The sequence below is a fragment of the Salvelinus fontinalis genome, chromosome 12 (genome assembly GCF_029448725.1).
Source record: "Salvelinus fontinalis isolate EN_2023a chromosome 12, ASM2944872v1, whole genome shotgun sequence".
Classification (NCBI taxonomy): domain Eukaryota; kingdom Metazoa; phylum Chordata; class Actinopteri; order Salmoniformes; family Salmonidae; genus Salvelinus; species Salvelinus fontinalis.
In genome coordinates this window covers 25,095,492-25,115,365 of record NC_074676.1, presented here as the reverse complement: position 1 = coordinate 25,115,365, position 19,874 = coordinate 25,095,492, and the positions used below count along the sequence as shown (strand labels likewise).

Genomic DNA, 19,874 nt, shown 5'->3' with positions numbered 1-19,874 from the left:
GCTATTGAACGCAGTTTATCCCGTCTTAAATTGTATCAATTATTTACTTTTTAAAATACTTAAAGTTGGATTAGGAAAGTTGTTTTAAATGTTTGGACAAAGTTTACAGGTAACTTATTAGATATTTGTAGTCATGCTGGGCGAGTTGGAGCCGGTGTTTTTCTGAATCAAACGCGCCAAATAAATGGACATTTTGGGGATATAAGGACGGAATTAATCGAACAGAAGGACCATTTGTGATGTTTATGGAACATATTGGAGTGCCAACAGAAGAAGCTCTTCAAAGGTAAGGCATGAATTATATCGTTATTTCTGAGTTTTGTGTTGCGCCCGGCGGGTTGAAATATGATTGTCATGTGTTTGTTTGATGGGGTGCTGTCCTCAGATAATCGCATGGTTTTCTTTCGCCGTAAAGCCTTTTTGAAATCTGACATGGTGGCTAGATTAACAAGAAGTTAAGCTTTAATTTGGTGTATTGCACTTGTGAATGTATGAAAGTTAAATATAAAAATAAAAAAAAGTATAATAATTTGCGCACTGCATTTTCACCGGATGTTGTCAAATCAATCCCGCTAACGGGATTTGATCCATAAGAAGCTAGCTGATAGCAGATTTAAGGTTAGTGTTACGTTTAATTTAAAGGGTTAAGGTTAGGGGAAGGGGAAGGGTTAGTTAAAATGGTTAAGGTTAGGGGAAGGAATAGATAAAATGGTTAAGGTTAGGGTTAGAGGATGGGTTATCTAACATGCTAAGTAGTTGCAAAGTAGCTAAAAAGTTGTTGAAGTATGTTGTTGAAAAGTTGCTAGTTAGCTAAAGTTGTCAGTGATGAGATTTGAACTTGCCACCTTTTGGTCATGCTATACGACTACCCATCCAACCTGACTAACTACCCTACTTTCGTTTTTGCCTTAAGTAACCATCTCTCTTATGTGACCATACCAAACGTGACATATGAGACTAATTTTTGCGTCCAGGATTTACGTTTACTATGTCACCTCTAGCCTATGAGACCAGGCTGCTGGAGACGTGTGTCCACAATGATGAAATCATACCCATTGAACCTATTGTTTATCATCACACACTTCCTCATTAACATGCATGCATTAATTGTTGGTTATGTTAAAGATATCCATTACAAATGTTAAATGGTGCACTTTGCTACGTGTTCCTTAACCAATAGTGTATATCACATGCAAAAAATTGATGGGTTTTCCATGTCAAAACGTGTCTTAAAACGTACTGAAAAGGGTAAATCTTTTCTAAAGATTTCTTGATTTATATATCCGGACAATACTAATAAAATTTGAATTTTGATTATACAATATTGCAGAATGGGAACATCTTTTTATTATACTTATACATTTACAAAACGAAATTCAGAATAATCTAATAAATGTCAGTTCATGGAATGCGTGGCAAAATAGCTTCTTCATTTATTTTTTGTAGGGATTTTGTTAGATTTGAATAAATTGACAAAATAGTAATATTGACTAAATAATTTGGCTGTTATTAAAAATATAAACAACAAAATGATCTTTCTGCTCCAAAGGACCTTTCTGCTTCTTTTCCAGTAGAGGGCTCACTCATAGAACTCTAGTTCTCTATGAGGTCTCTAGTCTAATCTTACTTTATGAAATCCAGGCTTTTAATAGGATTTTGCAATACATATTATACGTTTTTGTATTGTCACCAGGAAAAATAATAATGATAACAAAAAATAATATTAAGAATATAAAAAATGAATAGGTCTGCATAATCATTATCATTACTGTAATAATTATCACAATCATAAGTGTAGAAGCATAATCATAACAATGAAGTTCAACTTTCCACTCAACTTATGTGTGAAAATCTCTTTATATTAAGAAAATAAAACAGTTTTTAGTATTTAGACTTTTTGTCTTGGGTCTTTCTTATCATTCACTATATTATGCAACACATTTCAATGAAAATTACAAAACTCAATTTCGAATTTCTTTAAATTACCTTTACAACTTTTCTTCCAGTTCCATGCTTTTTAAACAAAAAAGAAAACGCTGGCTTGGACACAAAAAAACACGGATGGACACGGATATGTTGATCTAGTAGGCCTACAGCGATTCTCAACTGGTGGGTCGTGCATTTAAAGTGTGTAGAAAATGATAATTCACTTTTGTTTTTTAAATCATTTTACCTCTGAACAATTTTTCTTTAATCACAGTCTTTTCAATAGACTGTTATTAGCAGCGCTATTTAGCAGTTTGTTGATTTTTTTGGTCTCAAACCAGTGAGTTTAGCATTCTTCATCAAGAATATAGGCAAAATGTAATTATTGAAAATTAAAAGGTGGGACTGTTGTTCCCTTATTATATAAATGGTACATTTACTATCAATATAGCATTAAAATCGTTTTCCAGCTATTTGGGTCCGGAAGCAAAAACCAGTTGAGAACCACTGATCTAGTAAGTAGTCTATTGTTTCATAGTCAAAGCCTTTGCATAGTTTACCCCCTCCCCAAACGCACAGAGGTCCAGGTTTACATGTGACGTCACTCTGCGCGTGGGACATTGCTCTTCTCTTCCCACCTCTCAATCGAGGAATAGAAGTTAGCAGTCAACCAGGAACGGGACCGGGCAGTCTTCCACTCAATTTCTTAATCTATCGGCCTGCACTATCCCTCCTGTATGGTGGATATTATATTAAATTCTTCTTTCTTGGGTGATATGGGGGATCATTCCAAAAGTAAGTAAATATTTGTGTCCCTATCTTAAATGTGCCTGGGTCAAAGTTAAGATGGATTTGATCGTTAACAATATTGGGCTATTATTGGAACATTTCACGATTTTTTTGTTGCATTGGTCAATTTCGATAACTGAAAAGGGTGATGTGAATACATCTTAGGTCTACGGTCAGTTATACCCGTATATAGCTACGGCCCTTCGTTCTGGAAATGACAAGGATAACAAAACAGGACACGACACGGTTGCATGCTGTAGAGTGGACACTGGACGAACATGCGGGGATTTAGCGAGTATATCTGGTGATTACATTGGTGTAGGTGGTGGTAGCATTACTATACTGTGCATTCGACAGAGAAGTCTGGAATCGCAATGTGTGTGGGCTGTGGGAGTCAGATCCACGACAAGTACATCCTGCGGGTCGCCCCGGACCTGGAGTGGCATGCTGCGTGTCTGAAGTGCTCGGAATGCAGTCAGTACCTGGATGAGACGTGCACTTGCTTCGTCCGAGATGGCAAAACATACTGCAAAAGAGATTATGTAAGGTAGGAGTTGACTAAATTTCCTCACTGACGTGATTTCAGAGCTTTGGAATTTCCAAAGGCCCCAATTGTGAAAAAAAATTGTAGTTAGGCCTACTGAAGTGGAAATGTATGATAAATTGTTCAAACTGCTTGTTGGCACTACACAGTATCCACATGAGAGAGAATAGCACAACCTAGTCAAAGTTTCTGGTTTATTTGGTAAAATATAATAAAAAAGGTTGACTTGTGACGTAGGCTATTCGTCTCCTTCATCTGACTAAATTGCATGTTTTTGTTATGCATTATAAAGTATTGAGACCAATGTTCCTATGTCCTTTTCAGATTATTTGGGATTAAATGTGCAAAATGTAACATTGGCTTCTGCAGCAGTGATCTGGTGATGAGAGCTCGTGACAACGTTTACCACATGGAGTGTTTTAGGTGCTCGATGTGCAGCCGGCATCTCGTGCCGGGGGATGAGTTCTCTCTGCGGGACGAGGAGCTGCTGTGTCGGGCTGATCACGGTTTACTTCTGGAACGGGCCTCAGCGGGAAGCCCCATTAGTCCGGGAAATATTCTCTCCAGGTCTTTTCATATTACTGGTCAGTGAACGAATAATGGTGGTAATAATAATGAGAGTATAATATTAATAATTACGTTAATAACAACGATAGGATATAGCATAATAATAATTGTAAAATAATATATATTTTTTATAATAACAGTTATTATTATTATACTTGTCTGCAAAATGTTCCTTTCACTGATCAAGTGTGCAGACTTTTAAGCCTATAGGTGTATTACATTACTTTCATTGGTAGTCTAAACATTAATTAAAACATATTGGGTGTTGTTTGTATCTATTAAGTTGTTAAAGCTATTAAGCTATTAGACTAAAGTGTACGTCAATTCGTTTATTTTGAAAACAATAAGGTAACATATTGGCTGTGTAAAGGGGGTATGCTGCAATGGTCGATATATTTTTGTTAATTCAAATAGTGAAAGTTTAGAGTTTGTAGGTGTGAAGTTAGAAAAAGAGAGAATAAAAGACCTCGATCGAAATATGATTCTACAACAGAAAATAAATGAATGTTACGTGGGGAGCATTTTAAATTGTATTTGTAATTCACAAAATGTTTTTGAGTTAATATTTGAAGGGATATATTGTATAGCCTGTTTAATTAAAGTTTACCAAATCATCTTATCAATTATCACGAAATTACATGATCATCGTTATTATTCTTTTTGGTTGAGGACCTCTTGACTGAGAAATGTGGATGTTTTTTATGATTGTGTTTTTTTCTTTTTCTTTGTGAGTTTCCTATGCTCCTGCCTTGATTGTGTAATTGCTAGGGAGAAGTAGGGAGAATACATGTATCTATCATCAGTCATGATTGCTTTTCGTTGCGTTTCTAAATTTGGCTCAGTCAGTGGAAATTACATTTTCAAAGATATTTCCGTTTGAATATTTGTCCCACAGATCCTGTGTCAGTTCGACAGCCTCCTCATCGGAACCACGTCCACAAGCAGTCAGAGAAAACCACTCGGGTGCGAACAGTATTGAACGAGAAGCAGCTCCACACCCTTCGGACCTGTTACAATGCTAACCCAAGACCAGACGCTCTTATGAAAGAACAATTGGTAGAGATGACCGGTCTTAGCCCAAGGGTCATCAGAGTTTGGTTTCAGAACAAACGTTGTAAAGACAAGAAGAGAACTATATTCATGAAGCAACTTCAACAACAGCATCACATCGATAAAACTGTAAGTTCATTTAGACATTCTAATGCAACATAAACTAAAAATAAAGGTGTTATTTAATAGAGCGTGACAAATAAAATGTAATGAATGCATATTTTTATTTAACTAGGCAAGCCAGTTAAGAACACATTTTTGTTTACCATGATGGCCTAGGAACAGTGGGTTAACTGCCTTGTTCAGGGGCAAAACGACAGCTTTTTACCTTGTCAGCTGGCCCAGTGCTCTAACCACTAGGCTACCTGCCGACCATATTGCACTTTGAATGTTGAGAACCAGATGGATGGTGGTGAGATGTTTGTTGTGATACATTTTATCTGTAGAATCTTCAGGGGCTGACGGGTACACCTATGGTGGCAGGCAGTCCAATTCGACACGACAACACGGTCCTAGGGAACCCAGTAGAGGTGCAGACTTACCAGCCCCCCTGGAAAGCCCTGAGCGAGTTCGCCTTGCAGAGTGACCTGGACCAGCCCGCCTTCCGGCAGTTGGTAGGCACACACACACACACACACACACACACACACAGCAATAAATGTATGTTTATTCAAATATCATCCACTCGATCACTGAATGGCCAATCTCAATTCAGATTAGAGAATGGGATTTCATTCAGTCAAATATTTCTAAATTAAATAAATGCTTTTCAGCATCAAATTTGAAGGCTTGTCGATTTACATGAATATTCATATTGGCCCAATATTTGCATTGGACTTCATCGAAACATAAGGGTCAATATCAATATGCAATAAGAAATATTGGGAGAGAAAAAACGCTAATTAAAACAACCGTTTCCATCGCAGGTGTCTTTTTCTGAATCGGGCTCCATGGGTAACTCCTCCGGCAGTGATGTGACCTCCTTGTCGTCGCAGTTGCCGGACACCCCGAACAGCATGGTACCAAGTCCGATGGACACGTGAGACCAGCCCAACAGTGACGCTTCGAACTCCAGCATGCTCCCGCGTGCCCTGCATGAGAATTGGCTAGTTAACAGCTTTGAGAGGAAAATGATTTCATCTTATTTAAAGAACAATAACGCTGGATGTGTCTATGAGGATGCACCATTTGCTCACGGAGGGACCGGTCTGCATTTCTCAGGATCGGATGAATTTTAAGTTACCAGCCAGTGACAACCAAGGGCTATAACTAAAGCAGAGGCTGAGCCTCGGATCTTACCTACATGGTTGGACATAGCCTACGTGAGGATTATATCTACAAACATTCAACTTTATTATGAGTCGCTAGCTTGTAATGATGAACATATCAGAACATTATCCATAGTGGCCAACAATTGTATAGTTTCATCTATGTAAGTTTCCTATGTCGGGTTGCGACCATATGGAGACCCCATGACTCTGTAGATGTGCATGATTTCTAGAGATGATTTAAAATCAAGCCTTGTAAAATATTGTAATTAAGTGGATGGGATACAGATTGTGGAACCTTTCAAGAAAAAGTAAGTTATTGATATTTATTATGCGAAAATGTAGGCTATCGTAATAAACCCATATGAACTGTTTCATGTCTAATGAACTCTGCATGTGAAATCTCATAGATGCAGTAATTCAATCAAATATTAACTGAAATTTCAAATCGACAAAATAAATCACTATGTATTTATGAAACGGCTATTTCATGGTGGTTTTGCGTTGCCATAAGCCTATGGGCTTAATCTAAACTATGTAGCCAGGGTGAAAAACGTTTGAGATATAATAGGCCTATAGAATCTCAAATTAATTTCGAACCACCCAAAATAAATCACTGTGGTGTCAGTTAAGACCACAATCTTTCAGAGAATCGTGTTAGTCATTAGTTTACATCAAATTGATTTTCTCTATAATTTTAATGGCATATTGAAAAATCGTAACGGAACAGAATCACAGTTGGTCAAATCCAAGCATTTCTACATTGAGGCCTGTTTGTTAAATACAATTGAGGACAACATATTGTTTATTTAATTGTCCTCCACAAATGGATTTGCGATGTGATCATTCCAGTTTCACTTGTAAAGTCACAAGTCTAGACAGAGGACAGGGCTCGGCGGCTCCTTATCTACGCTTGGCATCATCTGCAAACGATACATTGAATGGAACCACAACAAACCCACCTCTCTCTGTCGCTGGAGTCTGTGCTGAAGGGGACTCCCACCCTGCGAACGCATACTGGCATGTCTTGGGTTTATTTTCATTCCAGGCAAAATCCTGGATAGCCTCTGGACAAGGAGTGCAGGTCAAGATACTGACGACATACTAGACCTCAACAATTTGTTGTTGAGAATTAACTTTCTGATCAGAGGACGCAACAGCATTCTAACCTCTTAATCACGATCGGAAACATGATCAGTCTTTCAGCACAGTACATAGTAGTACTAGCTAGGTCTCTTTATGTGACTTCTGGCATCAAATCAAAAAGCCATTAGGCCTATCCTGCCATGCATAGTCTTTTATGTCAATAATTGTAGGTAGCTATGGAACAGTAGCCCACTGACCAACAAATTCTGCCCTTCTACCCCACCTAATCTTTCCTCTGGAAATATTTCATAATCGTGGTTAAAAGGAATTTTAGAAACAAAGCATATATTTGAGATACAGGCTTAATCAAATTATTACCCCCTTAAACATAATATATACACATTAATATTCACTTGATAAATGTTTTGCATATAAGGAAGGCAATGTCTAGAATAAAAGTCAATAACTTTCAATGTCGCACAGAAAATAACAGCATCCATAGGCCTCAAATTTTGGAATTGCTTCATCCATTAGCCTTGCTATAGGCCTAGATAGGCTATGTAGTTAGTTGTATTGTTGCATATTTCTGTCATTTACACAACTCATTCATTCGTCCATAAAGCCATTTAAGAGAGAGGAGGGGGGGGGTTGCAAGACAACTGGCAAATAAATAAAATGCGTAATGCCTATATGGCTTTTGGCACGTCAGATCACGGTTTTACAGTTTTATCTAATTTCCATTTGATCAGATAATTATATAGTATGGAAATCTACAGTTCACAATCAGCCATCTAGCTGTATCTGATAAACATCATTAGTACAAACAACAGCACTCGTTAATCCACTGTTGCGCTCCGAGCGGCAGAATGAAAATAGATGCGGTCATTTCAGGATTTCACCTAATCGATAACAAATGATATGATTCTAATGGACACATTTCCCATATTAACGTAATCAGTTGTCATAATTCTGACCTTAAAGCATACAATATGTAAAAATAATTAGGCTACTCCACAGTTTGGGGTAGGGGTAGGCTACACTATTTCAGGGAAATAATAGACCTAGGCAACTTTTCAAGCGGTAGGCCCATTTTAGAGCTGCAGTATGCTGCATGTGAAATGTTTTTAAGAGTTTTATGTATTTACTGTCCCTTAATATGAGAGACCTTTTCAATTGATATTAAAGTTGAAGAGACACTTGGCAATAATTGTCAGAATATACCCAGCCCTGTATAGGTTTACGTACTGAAAATAATTATTCAATACTGCATTAATTTCTAGGAGTTATCTTTCAAAGAATATCCACTGGTATGTCTCCTTGCTGGGAGCGCTGAATTAACTGTTGGGTTTGATTGGGCTGCTCCAGGCAAGAGCAGATGATTGACTGGGCCTGCAGAACTGAGTCTGGTATAGAGAAGGCCCAGCCATTTTTTTTTAACCCAGCTCCTCACACCACCTGGGATATTAATCACTATTACAAATGTTACAATGCTGTACAGGCAGAAAATTAGACAGACAGAGAGGCTAGTCAGTACTTCTCATTAATTGTCACTTGATGATCAGTAGACATAGTGGAAATCACTGAGACTTGAATGAGTGAGCCGCACAGTCTCTAGATAAAAATAACTGGAGGACAATTAATAACGCATAATAATAAATAATTTATTAATGGGATAAAAAAGTAATTTACTAAATCAATTATATTTTGTAAGTTCTTCACAGCATAAAGGCAAGAACAAGGGAAATATTTGTACTTGAAATCAGGACAGCTCCTACTAGAGCAAATCTAAAATGTACAGAATAAACACATATAGGCTATGTAACTTACATATTGAAGTACAAAACTGCCCAACGCCTGTAAAATAACTACAGGGAAAAAACATTCTGATCAGGTCATTCACATCTTAACTGTATATGAAAATATTAAAGGAATTAACAGGAAGTACACAGTATTATTGATGAACATGTTATGTAATCTAACCATTATGAGAGTGCTTTTGATTATCTCTGCTCTCTTCTGCTACGTTGTCATTCTATCCACAAAAGAAACACAACACGAAAGCAAATGACTTGGTTGGACAAGGAACATAATTATTGTGCGTGACTCACGGAAAAATACATAAGATACTCCCTTCCAACTCAAACTTTCGTGCAAATCGCCCATGGACATCGATGGATGACTTACACAAACATTTTAGTTATACATGTGCATCTCAAGTTAGGATTTATCCCTCGTCTTCTAGGATTTCAAAAGTTTTGGGAAGGCTAAGACTGCATTTTTAAAGAATAAGCCCATACGCGGACTTCAAATGTAAATGAGAAAGTATGTAGTGTAGAAAGTATGTAGTGTAGAATGGAGGGTGAAGTGTCGGCTTCTACTTTGCAGTGTTTTTCATGTGTATGTACGTGTTAGAGGTTGGCATGCAATTCTGAATTAGTCCTCCTGCTTCTTGAGGAAGAACTGCAGTGCTGAATCCCATTGGTCTCTGGGAAAGCGGTTGGACAGCTCACAGTAATCCAGTGGCTGAGAGACTCTGTCTGCATGGTGACAAACCATAGGACATTGTTTTTTGTCTGAGCAAGATGCCTCAGGATTTATACACTAAAATTTAAGAATTACAATCGTCAATTGACCATAACAATTTATGTAAATTCATATTTTTCAATTGAAAATACTGTACTGTCACCTTTAAAAAAAAATAATTGGTGAATGCATTAATAAATTTTAATGCAAAACTATCAAAAAAATGTAAAAGTGAAAAAAAATGGCATTGAAGAATACCTACCTCCTTGTTGCATTCTGTTGTCTGGATGGTTCTCACTTGAGGCACCGTCCTGGAGGAAATAAAAGAGGAATATGTCAGAGTGATCCACAGTATTAAGACAGTAGTAGGGGAGAGGCCTGACACCATTGTTCACCAGCTGTGAAGAAATTGAACATTTTATCCACCATATCTAAGCAAACCATAACTCATCATGCTTGAAGCTAACCAAACTAAATAGGTACGAACAGATAACTTTACCTCAAACATAAACTTTTGCATATATTTTGTAACGATTTCATGATGCCGGATTTGATCCTGACAACAGTGTATTTTGAACATCTGAAAGAACTCAAGTGTATTTTACATACCCATACATTCTGTTTGCAGGCCCTGCATGTTTCCCTGTTCTGATTAACACACACATTAAAGCTTATAAAGATGTCACAATATACTACATTTCAATACGAACCATATCCTTAAAGGGATAGTTCACTCAAATTATAAAACGACACATTGGTTTCCTTACCCTGTCAGCAGTCTATCTATGTACAAGGTATTATAGTAATCCATGCTTTGGTTTAGTTTCCCTAGCAGTAGCTGGTACTGTTTCCTAATGCTAACGTTTTAGCATTTGTGGCACAAATCCCATTAAACTCATGGAACCGATATTATACTGAACAAAAATATAAACGCAACATGTAAAGTGTTGGTCCCATCTTTCTTGAGCTGAAATAAAAGATCCCAGAAATATTTCACCTGCACAAAAAGCTTTTTTTTTTTCTTCTTTTTTTTAAAGAGCAAGAATGTATTTACATCCCTGTTAGTGAGCATTTCTCCTCTGCCAAGATAATCCAACCACCTGACAGGTGTGGCATATCAAGAAGCGGATTAAACAGCATGATCATTACACAGGTGCACCTTGTGCTGGGGACAATAAAAGAGCACTCTAATATGCAGTTTTGTTACACAAAACAATGCCACAGATGTCTTAAGTTTTGAGGGAGTGTGCAATTGGCATGCTAATTGCAGGAATGTCTACCAGAGCTGCTGCCAGATAATTGAATGTTAATTTCTCTACCATACGCCGCCTCCAACGTTGTTTTAGAGAATTTGGCAGTATGTCTAACCGGCCTCACAACCACAGACTACGTGTAACCACGCCAGCCTAGGACTTCAACATCCAGCTCCGTCACCTGTGGGATCATCTGAAACCAGCCACCCAGACAGCAGATTAAACTGTGGGTTAGCAAAACTGAATAATTTCTGCACAAACTGTCAGAAACCGTTTCAGGGAAGCTCATCTGCGTGCTCGTCATCCTCACCAGGGTCTTGACCTTGTAACCGGGCAGATTGCATGTATGGCGTCATGTGAGTAAGCGGTTTGCTGATGTCAATGTTGTGAACAGAGTGCCCCATGGTGGGGTTATGGTATGGGCAGGCATAAGCTACGGACAACAAACACAAATACATTTTATCGATGGCAATTTGAATGCACAGAGACACCATGATGAGATCCTGAGGCCCATTGTCTTGCCATTCATCCGCCGCCATCTCCTCTTGTTTTAGCATGATAACGCACAGCCCCATGTCGCAAGGATCTGTACACAATTCCTGGAAACGGAACATTTCCCAGTTCTTCCATGGACTGCATACTCACCAGACATGTCACCCATTGAGCATGTTTGGGATGCTCTGGATCAATGAGTACGAGTGTAAATTCGCACAGGCATTGAAGAGGAGTGGGACAACATTCCACAATCAACAGCCTGATTAACTCTTTGCAAAGGAGATGTGTCGCGCTGCATGAGGCAAATAGTGGTTACACCAGATACTGACAGGCGTTCTGATCCATCCCCCCAACCTTTTTTTCAAGGTATCTGTCACCAACAGATGCACATCTGTTTTCCCAGTCATGTGAAATCCATAGATTAGGGCATTCATTTATTTCAACTGACTGATTTCCTTATATGAACAGTATCTCAGCAAAATCTTTGAAATTGTTCCATTCACATTTTTGTGCATCATGTTCAAATCATCCATAAGTGACTTTGGTGAATTTCACAATCAATTGTAGGTACTGTACTTTTGAATGATTTGAACATGATGTGCAAAAAATGACAATATCAGGCCCACGACTTGAATGGGATGTGTGCCAGAAATGCTAAGAAGTTAGCATTTAGAAACAATGCCAGGGAAACTAAACCAAAGCACGATTGCGGACATACTGTCCATAGACTGCTTATAGGTTAAGGAAACCAATATGTAATTTTGTAATTTGGGTGAACTATGCCTTTAATGCTATTAAAATAGCAAAAGTTCTAGCAAAACAAGTTTTTGCGTCATCTCAGGTTAATTCTATAATAAATAATGACACAGGGAATAAGGAATCTATAGATCTTCCAACTGTTTGGCTGAAATTACAATAGCCTGTCCATCTATTGTGCGAGATAATCTTAATGTAAATAATGGTGGTAGCTGGGCGGTGAGAGGCGATGTTGTCAGAGAAGATGAAGGAGACAGCCTGTTTACTGGAGGCTTAACCACTGGCAGGTAAATCCACAGAGGATGCCATGTAGGTGCTAAATATCCACCAGGAGACAGACGCATTAAACAAAGGTCCAATGCAGCCGCTTTGATCTCAATAGCAAATAATTTCTGGGTAACAATTAAGTACCTTACTGTGATTGTTTTCAATTAAAATAGGACTAATAAGTAACTAAAAGAGCTTCTTAGTTAAGAGCAATTTATCATACAAGGATTTTGCTACGACTGTCTGGGAGTAGTCTGAATGGAGTTGGGAAAACAGAAAACTAGCTTTTATTGGCTGAGAGATTTGGAACTCTTTCTTATTGGTCTATTGACTAATTTACCACCTGGGGATGTCACCAGGCAGGCCAAAATTCCATCCCACCAAAACATGCAGAAATGCCAGGCAGTCTTTTCAAGCAGCCCTTGCACTAAAAGGGAATTACCATAATTTTCACAATTTCACAGTATTATTCCAACCTCAGTGTGTAAATAAACACTGAGTATACCAAACATTAAGAACACCTTCCTAATATTGAGTTGACCTCCCCCCACCCTTTTCCCTCAGAAAAGCCTCAATTCGTTGGGGAATGGACTCTACAAGGTGTCGAAAGCATTCCACAGGGATGACCCATGTTGACTCCAATGCTTGACATCAATAAGGGATCATAGCTTTCACCTGGTCAGTCAATGTCATGGAAAGAGTAGGTGTTCTTAATGTTTTGTATACTCAGTGTACACAGTGCGTTTGGAAAGTATTCAGACCCTTTGACTTTTCCACATTTAGTTACGTTACAGCCGTATTCTAAAATGGATGAAATTGTTTTCCCCCCTCATCAATCGACACACAATACCCCATAATGACAAAGCAAAAACAGGTTTTTAGAAATGGTTGCAAATGTCTAAAAAATTAAATAACTTAAATATCACATTGACATAAGTATTCAGAGTACTCAGTACTTTGTTGAATCACCCTTGGCACCGATTACAGCATCCAGTCTTCTTGGGTATGACTCTACAAGCTTGGCACACATGTATTTGGGGGTTTTCTCCAGAGATGTTAGATCGGGTTCAAGTCTGGGCTCTGGTAGGGCCACTCAAGGACATTCATAAAACTTGTCCCGAAGCCACTTCTGCGTGGTCTTGGCTGTGTGCTTAGGATTGTTGTCCTGTTGGATTGTGAACCTTTGCCACAGTCTGCGGTCCTGAGCGCTCTGGAGCAGGTTTTCATCATGGATCGCTCTGTACTTTGCTCCATTCATCTTTCCCTCGATCCAGACTAGTCTCCTAGTTCCTGCCACTGAAAAACATCCCCACAGCAAGGTGCTGCCACCACCATGCTTCACCGAAGGGATGGTGCCAGGTTTCCTCCTGACGTGACGCTTGGCATTCAGTTCAATCTTGGTTTCATCAGACCAGTGAATCTTGTTTCTCATGGTTTGAGTCCTTTAGGTGTCTTTTGGCTAATTCCAAGTGGTCTGTCATGTGCCTTTTACTGAGGAGTGGCTTCAGTAGGGCCACTACCATAAAGGCCTGATTAGTGGAGTGCTGCAGAGATGGTTGTCCTTCTGGAAGGTTCTGTCAGAGTGGCCATTGGGTTCTTGGTCACTTCCCTGAGAGAGCAGTAGGAGTAGCAGTGTTATCTGTGGTGAGCCATGTTTCCGTCAGTGCCAAGAAGTCGAGGGACTGGAGGGAAGCATAGGCTGAGATGAACTCTGCCTTGTTGGCCGCAGATCGGCAGTTCCAGAGGCTACCGGAGACCTGGAACTCCACGTGGGTCGTGCGGGCTGGGACCACCAGGTTAGGGTGGCCGCGGCCACGCGGTGTGAAGCGTTTGTATGGTCTGTGCAGAGAGGAGAGAACAGGGATAGACAGACACATAGTTGACAGGCTACAGAGGAGGCTACGCTAATGCAAAGGAGATTGGAATGACAAGTGGACTACACGTTTCGAATGTTCAGAAAGTTAAGCTTACGTTGGAAAAATCTTATTGACTAAAATGATTAAAATGATACAGTACTGCTGAAGTAGGCTGGCTAGCAGTGGCTGCGTTGTTGACTTTGAAGTGTAGCTGGCCAGGTAGCCTCGATAGCTGGCTAGGTAACTGGCCAGATAATAGTCTAACTACACAATTGTCCTAGATACAAGGACAGCAAAGACAACTATGTAGCTAGCTAACACTAGCCAGCTAACACCACACTAATCAAATCGTTCCGTTGTAATGTAATAGTTTCTACAGTGCTGCTATTCGGTAGAAGTTGGCTAGCTAGCAGTGTTAGCGGTGTTGACCAGCAGTATTGACTAGGTAGGGGAACGGCAGCGCGGCGGACGAAAATAGCTGGCTAGCTAACCGAAAATTACTCTAGACTCCACAGTTATCTTAGATACAAGGACAGCAGAGACAACTGTGTAACTAGCTAACACTACACTAATCAAGTCGTTCCGTTGTTCCGTTGAATGTAGTAGATTCTACAGTGCTGCTATTCGGTAGCTAGCTAGCTAGCAATGTTGATTACGTTACGTTACGTTAAAAGGACGAAAATAGCTGGCTAGCTAACCTAGAAAAATCGCTCTAAACTACACAATTATCTTTGATACAAAGACGGCTATGTAGCTAGCTAAGATCAAACAAATCAAACCGTTGTACTGTAATGAAATGAAGTGAAAGTGTGATACTACCTGTGGAGCGAAGCGGAATGCGACCGGAATGCGACCGGGTTGTTGAATTCGCCCCCGATTGCCCAGTTTGGACGGGCGGTCAGCTCTTAGAAGAGTCTTGGTGGATCCAAACTTCTTCCATTTTAGAATGATGGAGGCTACTGTGTTCTTGGGGACCTTCAATGCTGCAGAGATATTTTGGTACCCTTCCCCAGATCTGTGCCTCAATGCAATCCTGTCTCGGAGCTCTGCAGACAATTCCTTCGACCTCATGGCTTGGTTATTGCTGTGACATGCATTGTCAACTGTGGGACCTTATATAGACAGGTGTGTGCCTTTCCAAATCATGTCCAATCAATTGAATGTACCATAGGTGGACTCCAATCAAGTTGTAGAAACATCTCAGGGATGATCAATGGAAACAGGATGCACCTGAGCGTAATGTCAAGTCTCATAGCAAAGGGTCTGAATACTTTAGAAAATAAGGTATTTCTGTTTTTATTTTTAATACACTTGAAAAGATTTCTAAAAACCTGTATTTTATTTGTCATTATGTGGTATTGTGTGTAGATTAATGAGGATTTTATTTAATCCATTTTAGAATAAGGCTGTAATGTAACAAAACGTGGAAAAAGTCAAGGGGTCTGACTACTTTCCGAATGCACTGTATATAATACAGAAACATTATCTTTTTACTACACTGTGCCTTTAAACCAAAAAGACTGACTAAACCTGTGGCTCTATTATGTATTTGCTCTGTATATATTAAATGCGCTAGTTCTTCAGAAAATGAAAGCGTCGCTAAAACATCAGTGTGTGTGTTACCTGTATGAAGGTGGCCAGTAGCATACAGCTCATCTCCTGCTGCAGGATAACCTTGTTCTGGGGATTGTTGTAGCAGGCTGAGATGAGTGAGGGGAAGAGCACTTTGATGAGGCGCGGGTGGCTGAAGTACTGGAAGGGCAGCTGACACAGTTTCTGCAGCACGCTGGGCTGGCGGCCAGACTGCACTATCACCTGGAACACACAGAGCAGGGCCAGTCAGCCAGTGCCACCCGTAAATCACTGCCCTGCACCCCTCCCACCTATAAATCTGCCACTAAAACAACACACAAACACCCATTAGGAGGAGAACTGGAGGGCACAGCATCCCACCACACAATTACAGGCTATAAAACACAATGATGGGATGTTTTGCTCTTCCTTTGTACTGCAGGTAATTTCCAAGCTTTTGTGAAATGGGGGCAACAAGAAATCGTAATGTGAAATATCTTCTTGATGAGAAATATCTTGACTTCATTATCAAAAGATATAGGCTTTTATGTTTAACCCGGTAACATCTCCAACTGTGTGAGTGTCACAGATATTGAAGCCAACACCAGACCATATCCCTGTGGATGTGCACTGTGCAGCTTAGGTTGAGAGGGCATGCACTGCGTAGGGGTGGGGGGGAAGGGTGAACAGACCTCCACTGTAGCCTTGCCACCACCACTAAGAAATGAGCAATACCATTAATGGAGTTCTCACCCGGCTGACATCCTGCTCCCCCTTACCATTGGCCATCAATCACACAATTACATCCGGCCCACCAATATTAAAACCAAATCACGTCCAGCCTAGTTTGATTAGAGCGGGAACTGGTCCAAAGGAAGGGGTCCTGGCCTAATACTCAGGGCATCTCCCCAGGGCCTGGGAAGGCCATCAGCACTTCTCTGACAACTGTGGAGGGGAGGGGGGGAGGGGAGGGGGGGAGGGGGAGGTCACCACAGTAAATCCTGTCTGGAAAAACACCGCACTGCTTTACAGGTACAGAGACCCAGGCTGGGGCTCAGCTGAAATAGGAACCAGAAGGGCAGGGTGAGGTCCCCTGGCCACAGTGACATAAATTCAGAGGATTTACAAGATTTGGAGAATACACTTAACAATACTCTTCCAATGCATTCTCTCTTTGATAATGCACTTTAAGGTTTAAGGGTAGGATAAACAAAGCGATAATTCACTGCTTTTATAATTTCAAGGTGAAGCTCCTCAAAGCTGTGTTCTACAGCAGCATTCAAAGGGCCACAGGCGATGCCTCTTCCTATTAATGTCTGTAAATATTCTTTACTGACCAGCTAAAACAAAAAGAGGCTTTTTAGGGGAGTTAAGTCTCCACTGGCACGTAACTAAAGCAAATTCTCAATGAGGTTAACAAAGATGAACTCAAACATGCAGGTTCACGAGGAAGATACCGAAATACCCTGTATTTTCACTTTGTCATGTAATGCAAGAATCTAACGTTAACTCCACTGTACAGAAGGAAAAAAGGGGAAGATCTGATTGTTTTCAAAATGGAGCTGCTTATTTTAATTTTAGAAGCTAGCTGCAGGACTTCGACAAGATCCTAGATCACCGAATCAATCTTCACCGTTGCAACACTGCCGGAGGAGGAACAGCCAGAGAAGAAGGTCATACATTTGATTATGAGATCCCAGGTAAAGGAATCTTTCATTAGAATATTGAAAAACACACCTCAGAAACACTGCAGACTAACAATTTGTTGTTGCAGGGCCTGCTTTTGGACATCATAATCCTGAACTTTCATAGGTTTCAGAAGCCAGTGTCTGTGTTGGGGCCGATGCTCTAAGGACTCAACCTACAAACCATACAGCAATCTCATAATCCTCCACTACGCAGTGTTCCATCAGCTGCCTAAACAAATTGTCCACACTCAAGTGCCCTCTGCAGGGAGGCATACAGTGCCTTCAGAAAGTATTCATACCCCTTGACTTATTCCACATTATGTTGTATTATAGCCTGAAATCAAAATAGATTAAATGTTTTTTTCCCTCACCCATCTACAAACAACAGCCCATAATGACAAAGTGAAAACTTTGTTTTAGGAAACGTTTTCATATTTATTGAAAATAAAATACGGAAATCTCTCAGTCACACAAGTATTCACACCCCTTAGTCAATACATGTTAGAATCACCTTTGGCAGTGATTACAACTGTGTCTTTCTGGGTAAGTCACTATAGCGCTTTGCACACCTGGATTGTACAATATTTGCACATTATTCTTTAAATTCTTCAAGCTCTGTCAAATTGGTTGATAATTGCTAGACATCCATTTTGAAGTCTTGCCATAGATCTTCAAGCTGATTTGAGTCAAAACTGTAACTAGGCCACTCATGAACATTCAATGTTGTCTTGGCAGGCAACTCCATTGTATATTTGGCCTTGTGTTTAAGGTTATTGTCCCCCTGAAAGGTGAATTTGTCTCCAAGTGTCTGTTGGAAAGTTGGACTGAACCAGGTTTTCCTCTTGGATTTTGCCTGTGCTTAGCTCTAATCCGTTTATTTTTATCCTAAAAAACTTCATAGTCCTTACCGATGACATTCTTACCCATAACATGATGCGGCCACTACCATGCTTGAAAATATGACGATTGGTACTCAGTGATGTGTTGATTTACCCCAAGCATAATGCTTTGTATTCAGGACATAAAGTACATTAATTTGCCACATTTCTCCTCCTGAATTTATTTAGGCTTGCTATAACAAAGGGGATGAATACTAACTTAACTGTTAATTAATTTGTAAAAATGTCTAAAAACATAATTCCACATTGACATTATGGGGTATTGTGTGTAGCCCAGTGACACATAATCTCAATTTAATCAATTTCAAATTCAGTCTGTAACAGCAAAATGTGGAAAAAGTCAAGGGGTGTGAATACTTTGAAGGCACTGTAAAACAAGGCCAGCTGGCAGCCACAGACCAGAGGTTACCTAGTCCCACAGAAACCAAGTCTATAAGCAACTTTCCAGGACTCTGTAGGCATCACCCCAGGTGAAGAGTAATAACAGTGCCCCACATGGTGTTCCTGTCCACTGGAAGTATCTATTCAAACCCTGACATCATAAAAAAGGCCCAGCAAGCGTCTGTCTGAAGCCATGAATCAAGCCGCAGTTTAACACAGACCCGTAAAGCTCAAGTGCCTGGTGGTTCTGGTCTGTCTTAACTACAGAGATCTGCCTTTTCAAACAGGCATGCTCCTTTATGACTCGCCATTACATAACCACTTTGCTGTCCACTGACAACAGAGAGTGTGTAAAGTTAATGTTCTGAAACGCAAACAAAACCTTGGGAGAGCCCAAGTTGAAGCGGAAACCAGGCGGTATGGACTATCCAAATAAAGTGTTACCAAAAATAGCTAGCAAGCTAGATTTGACAACTTCTAAGAGTCAGAGTGAACCTGTACTGTAATTCCAGCACATTAAACATTTTATATTTGAGATTCCTCCACACATAGGAAGACTATCGTGGATGAGTGGACATTGGAGTAGCCTCTTTTCTGCATACCGTCTAGACAGACCCAGACACCTCAGCTAGAGGAACCATGTCAGCCTTCAAAACAGGGCCACAAACCTGAAGCTCTTGCCCACAACACAAGTCAGACCCTCTGCCAAACCTCCCTCTACACACTGGAGTTACCCTAGTGAAGGAACGGCCCTACTGATAAGAGAGAGGGGCAGATGATGTTAGAGGACACAGAGTTTTTTCAGGAAGACAAGCTACTGCTGAATGGGCCTCTTAACAACTAGCTACCACCTGATTGAGATGATGTAAATTGTCAACTGATAATCAGATGTCGACATGGACATTGACTTAAGATATACCCTAGACAAGAAGAGAAGATACCACCATGGCTTTT

At 40.0% G+C, this 19,874-nt stretch overlaps 2 protein-coding genes across 5 annotated transcripts in view; one reads left to right on the top strand and one right to left on the bottom strand.

Moving 5' to 3' along the window:
* Positions 1–1,961: 1,961 nt before the first annotated feature.
* On the top strand, positions 1,962–6,518 carry LOC129867050 (insulin gene enhancer protein ISL-2B). The gene is made up of 6 exons (XM_055940164.1): positions 1,962–2,721; positions 3,073–3,262; positions 3,584–3,843; positions 4,722–5,005; positions 5,323–5,490; positions 5,803–6,518. Exons 1-6 carry the CDS (start codon positions 2,664–2,666, stop codon positions 5,917–5,919), a joined length of 1,077 nt encoding a protein of 358 aa, XP_055796139.1. The 5' UTR covers positions 1,962–2,663; the 3' UTR covers positions 5,920–6,518.
* A 2,352-nt stretch (positions 6,519–8,870) lies between these two features.
* Positions 8,871–19,874, bottom strand: part of LOC129867048 (S phase cyclin A-associated protein in the endoplasmic reticulum-like) — a 100,833-nt gene continuing 89,829 nt past the window's right edge. For all 4 annotated transcript variants that reach the window (XM_055940159.1, XM_055940160.1, XM_055940161.1 and 1 more), the window contains 3 exons: positions 16,004–16,195; positions 10,016–10,064; positions 8,871–9,767 (listed from right to left, as the gene is read on the bottom strand). In XM_055940159.1, coding sequence (XP_055796134.1) covers positions 9,664–9,767; positions 10,016–10,064; positions 16,004–16,195 — 345 coding nt within the window. In that variant the 3' untranslated portion in view covers positions 8,871–9,663. The remainder of the gene's footprint in view (positions 9,768–10,015; positions 10,065–16,003; positions 16,196–19,874) is intronic.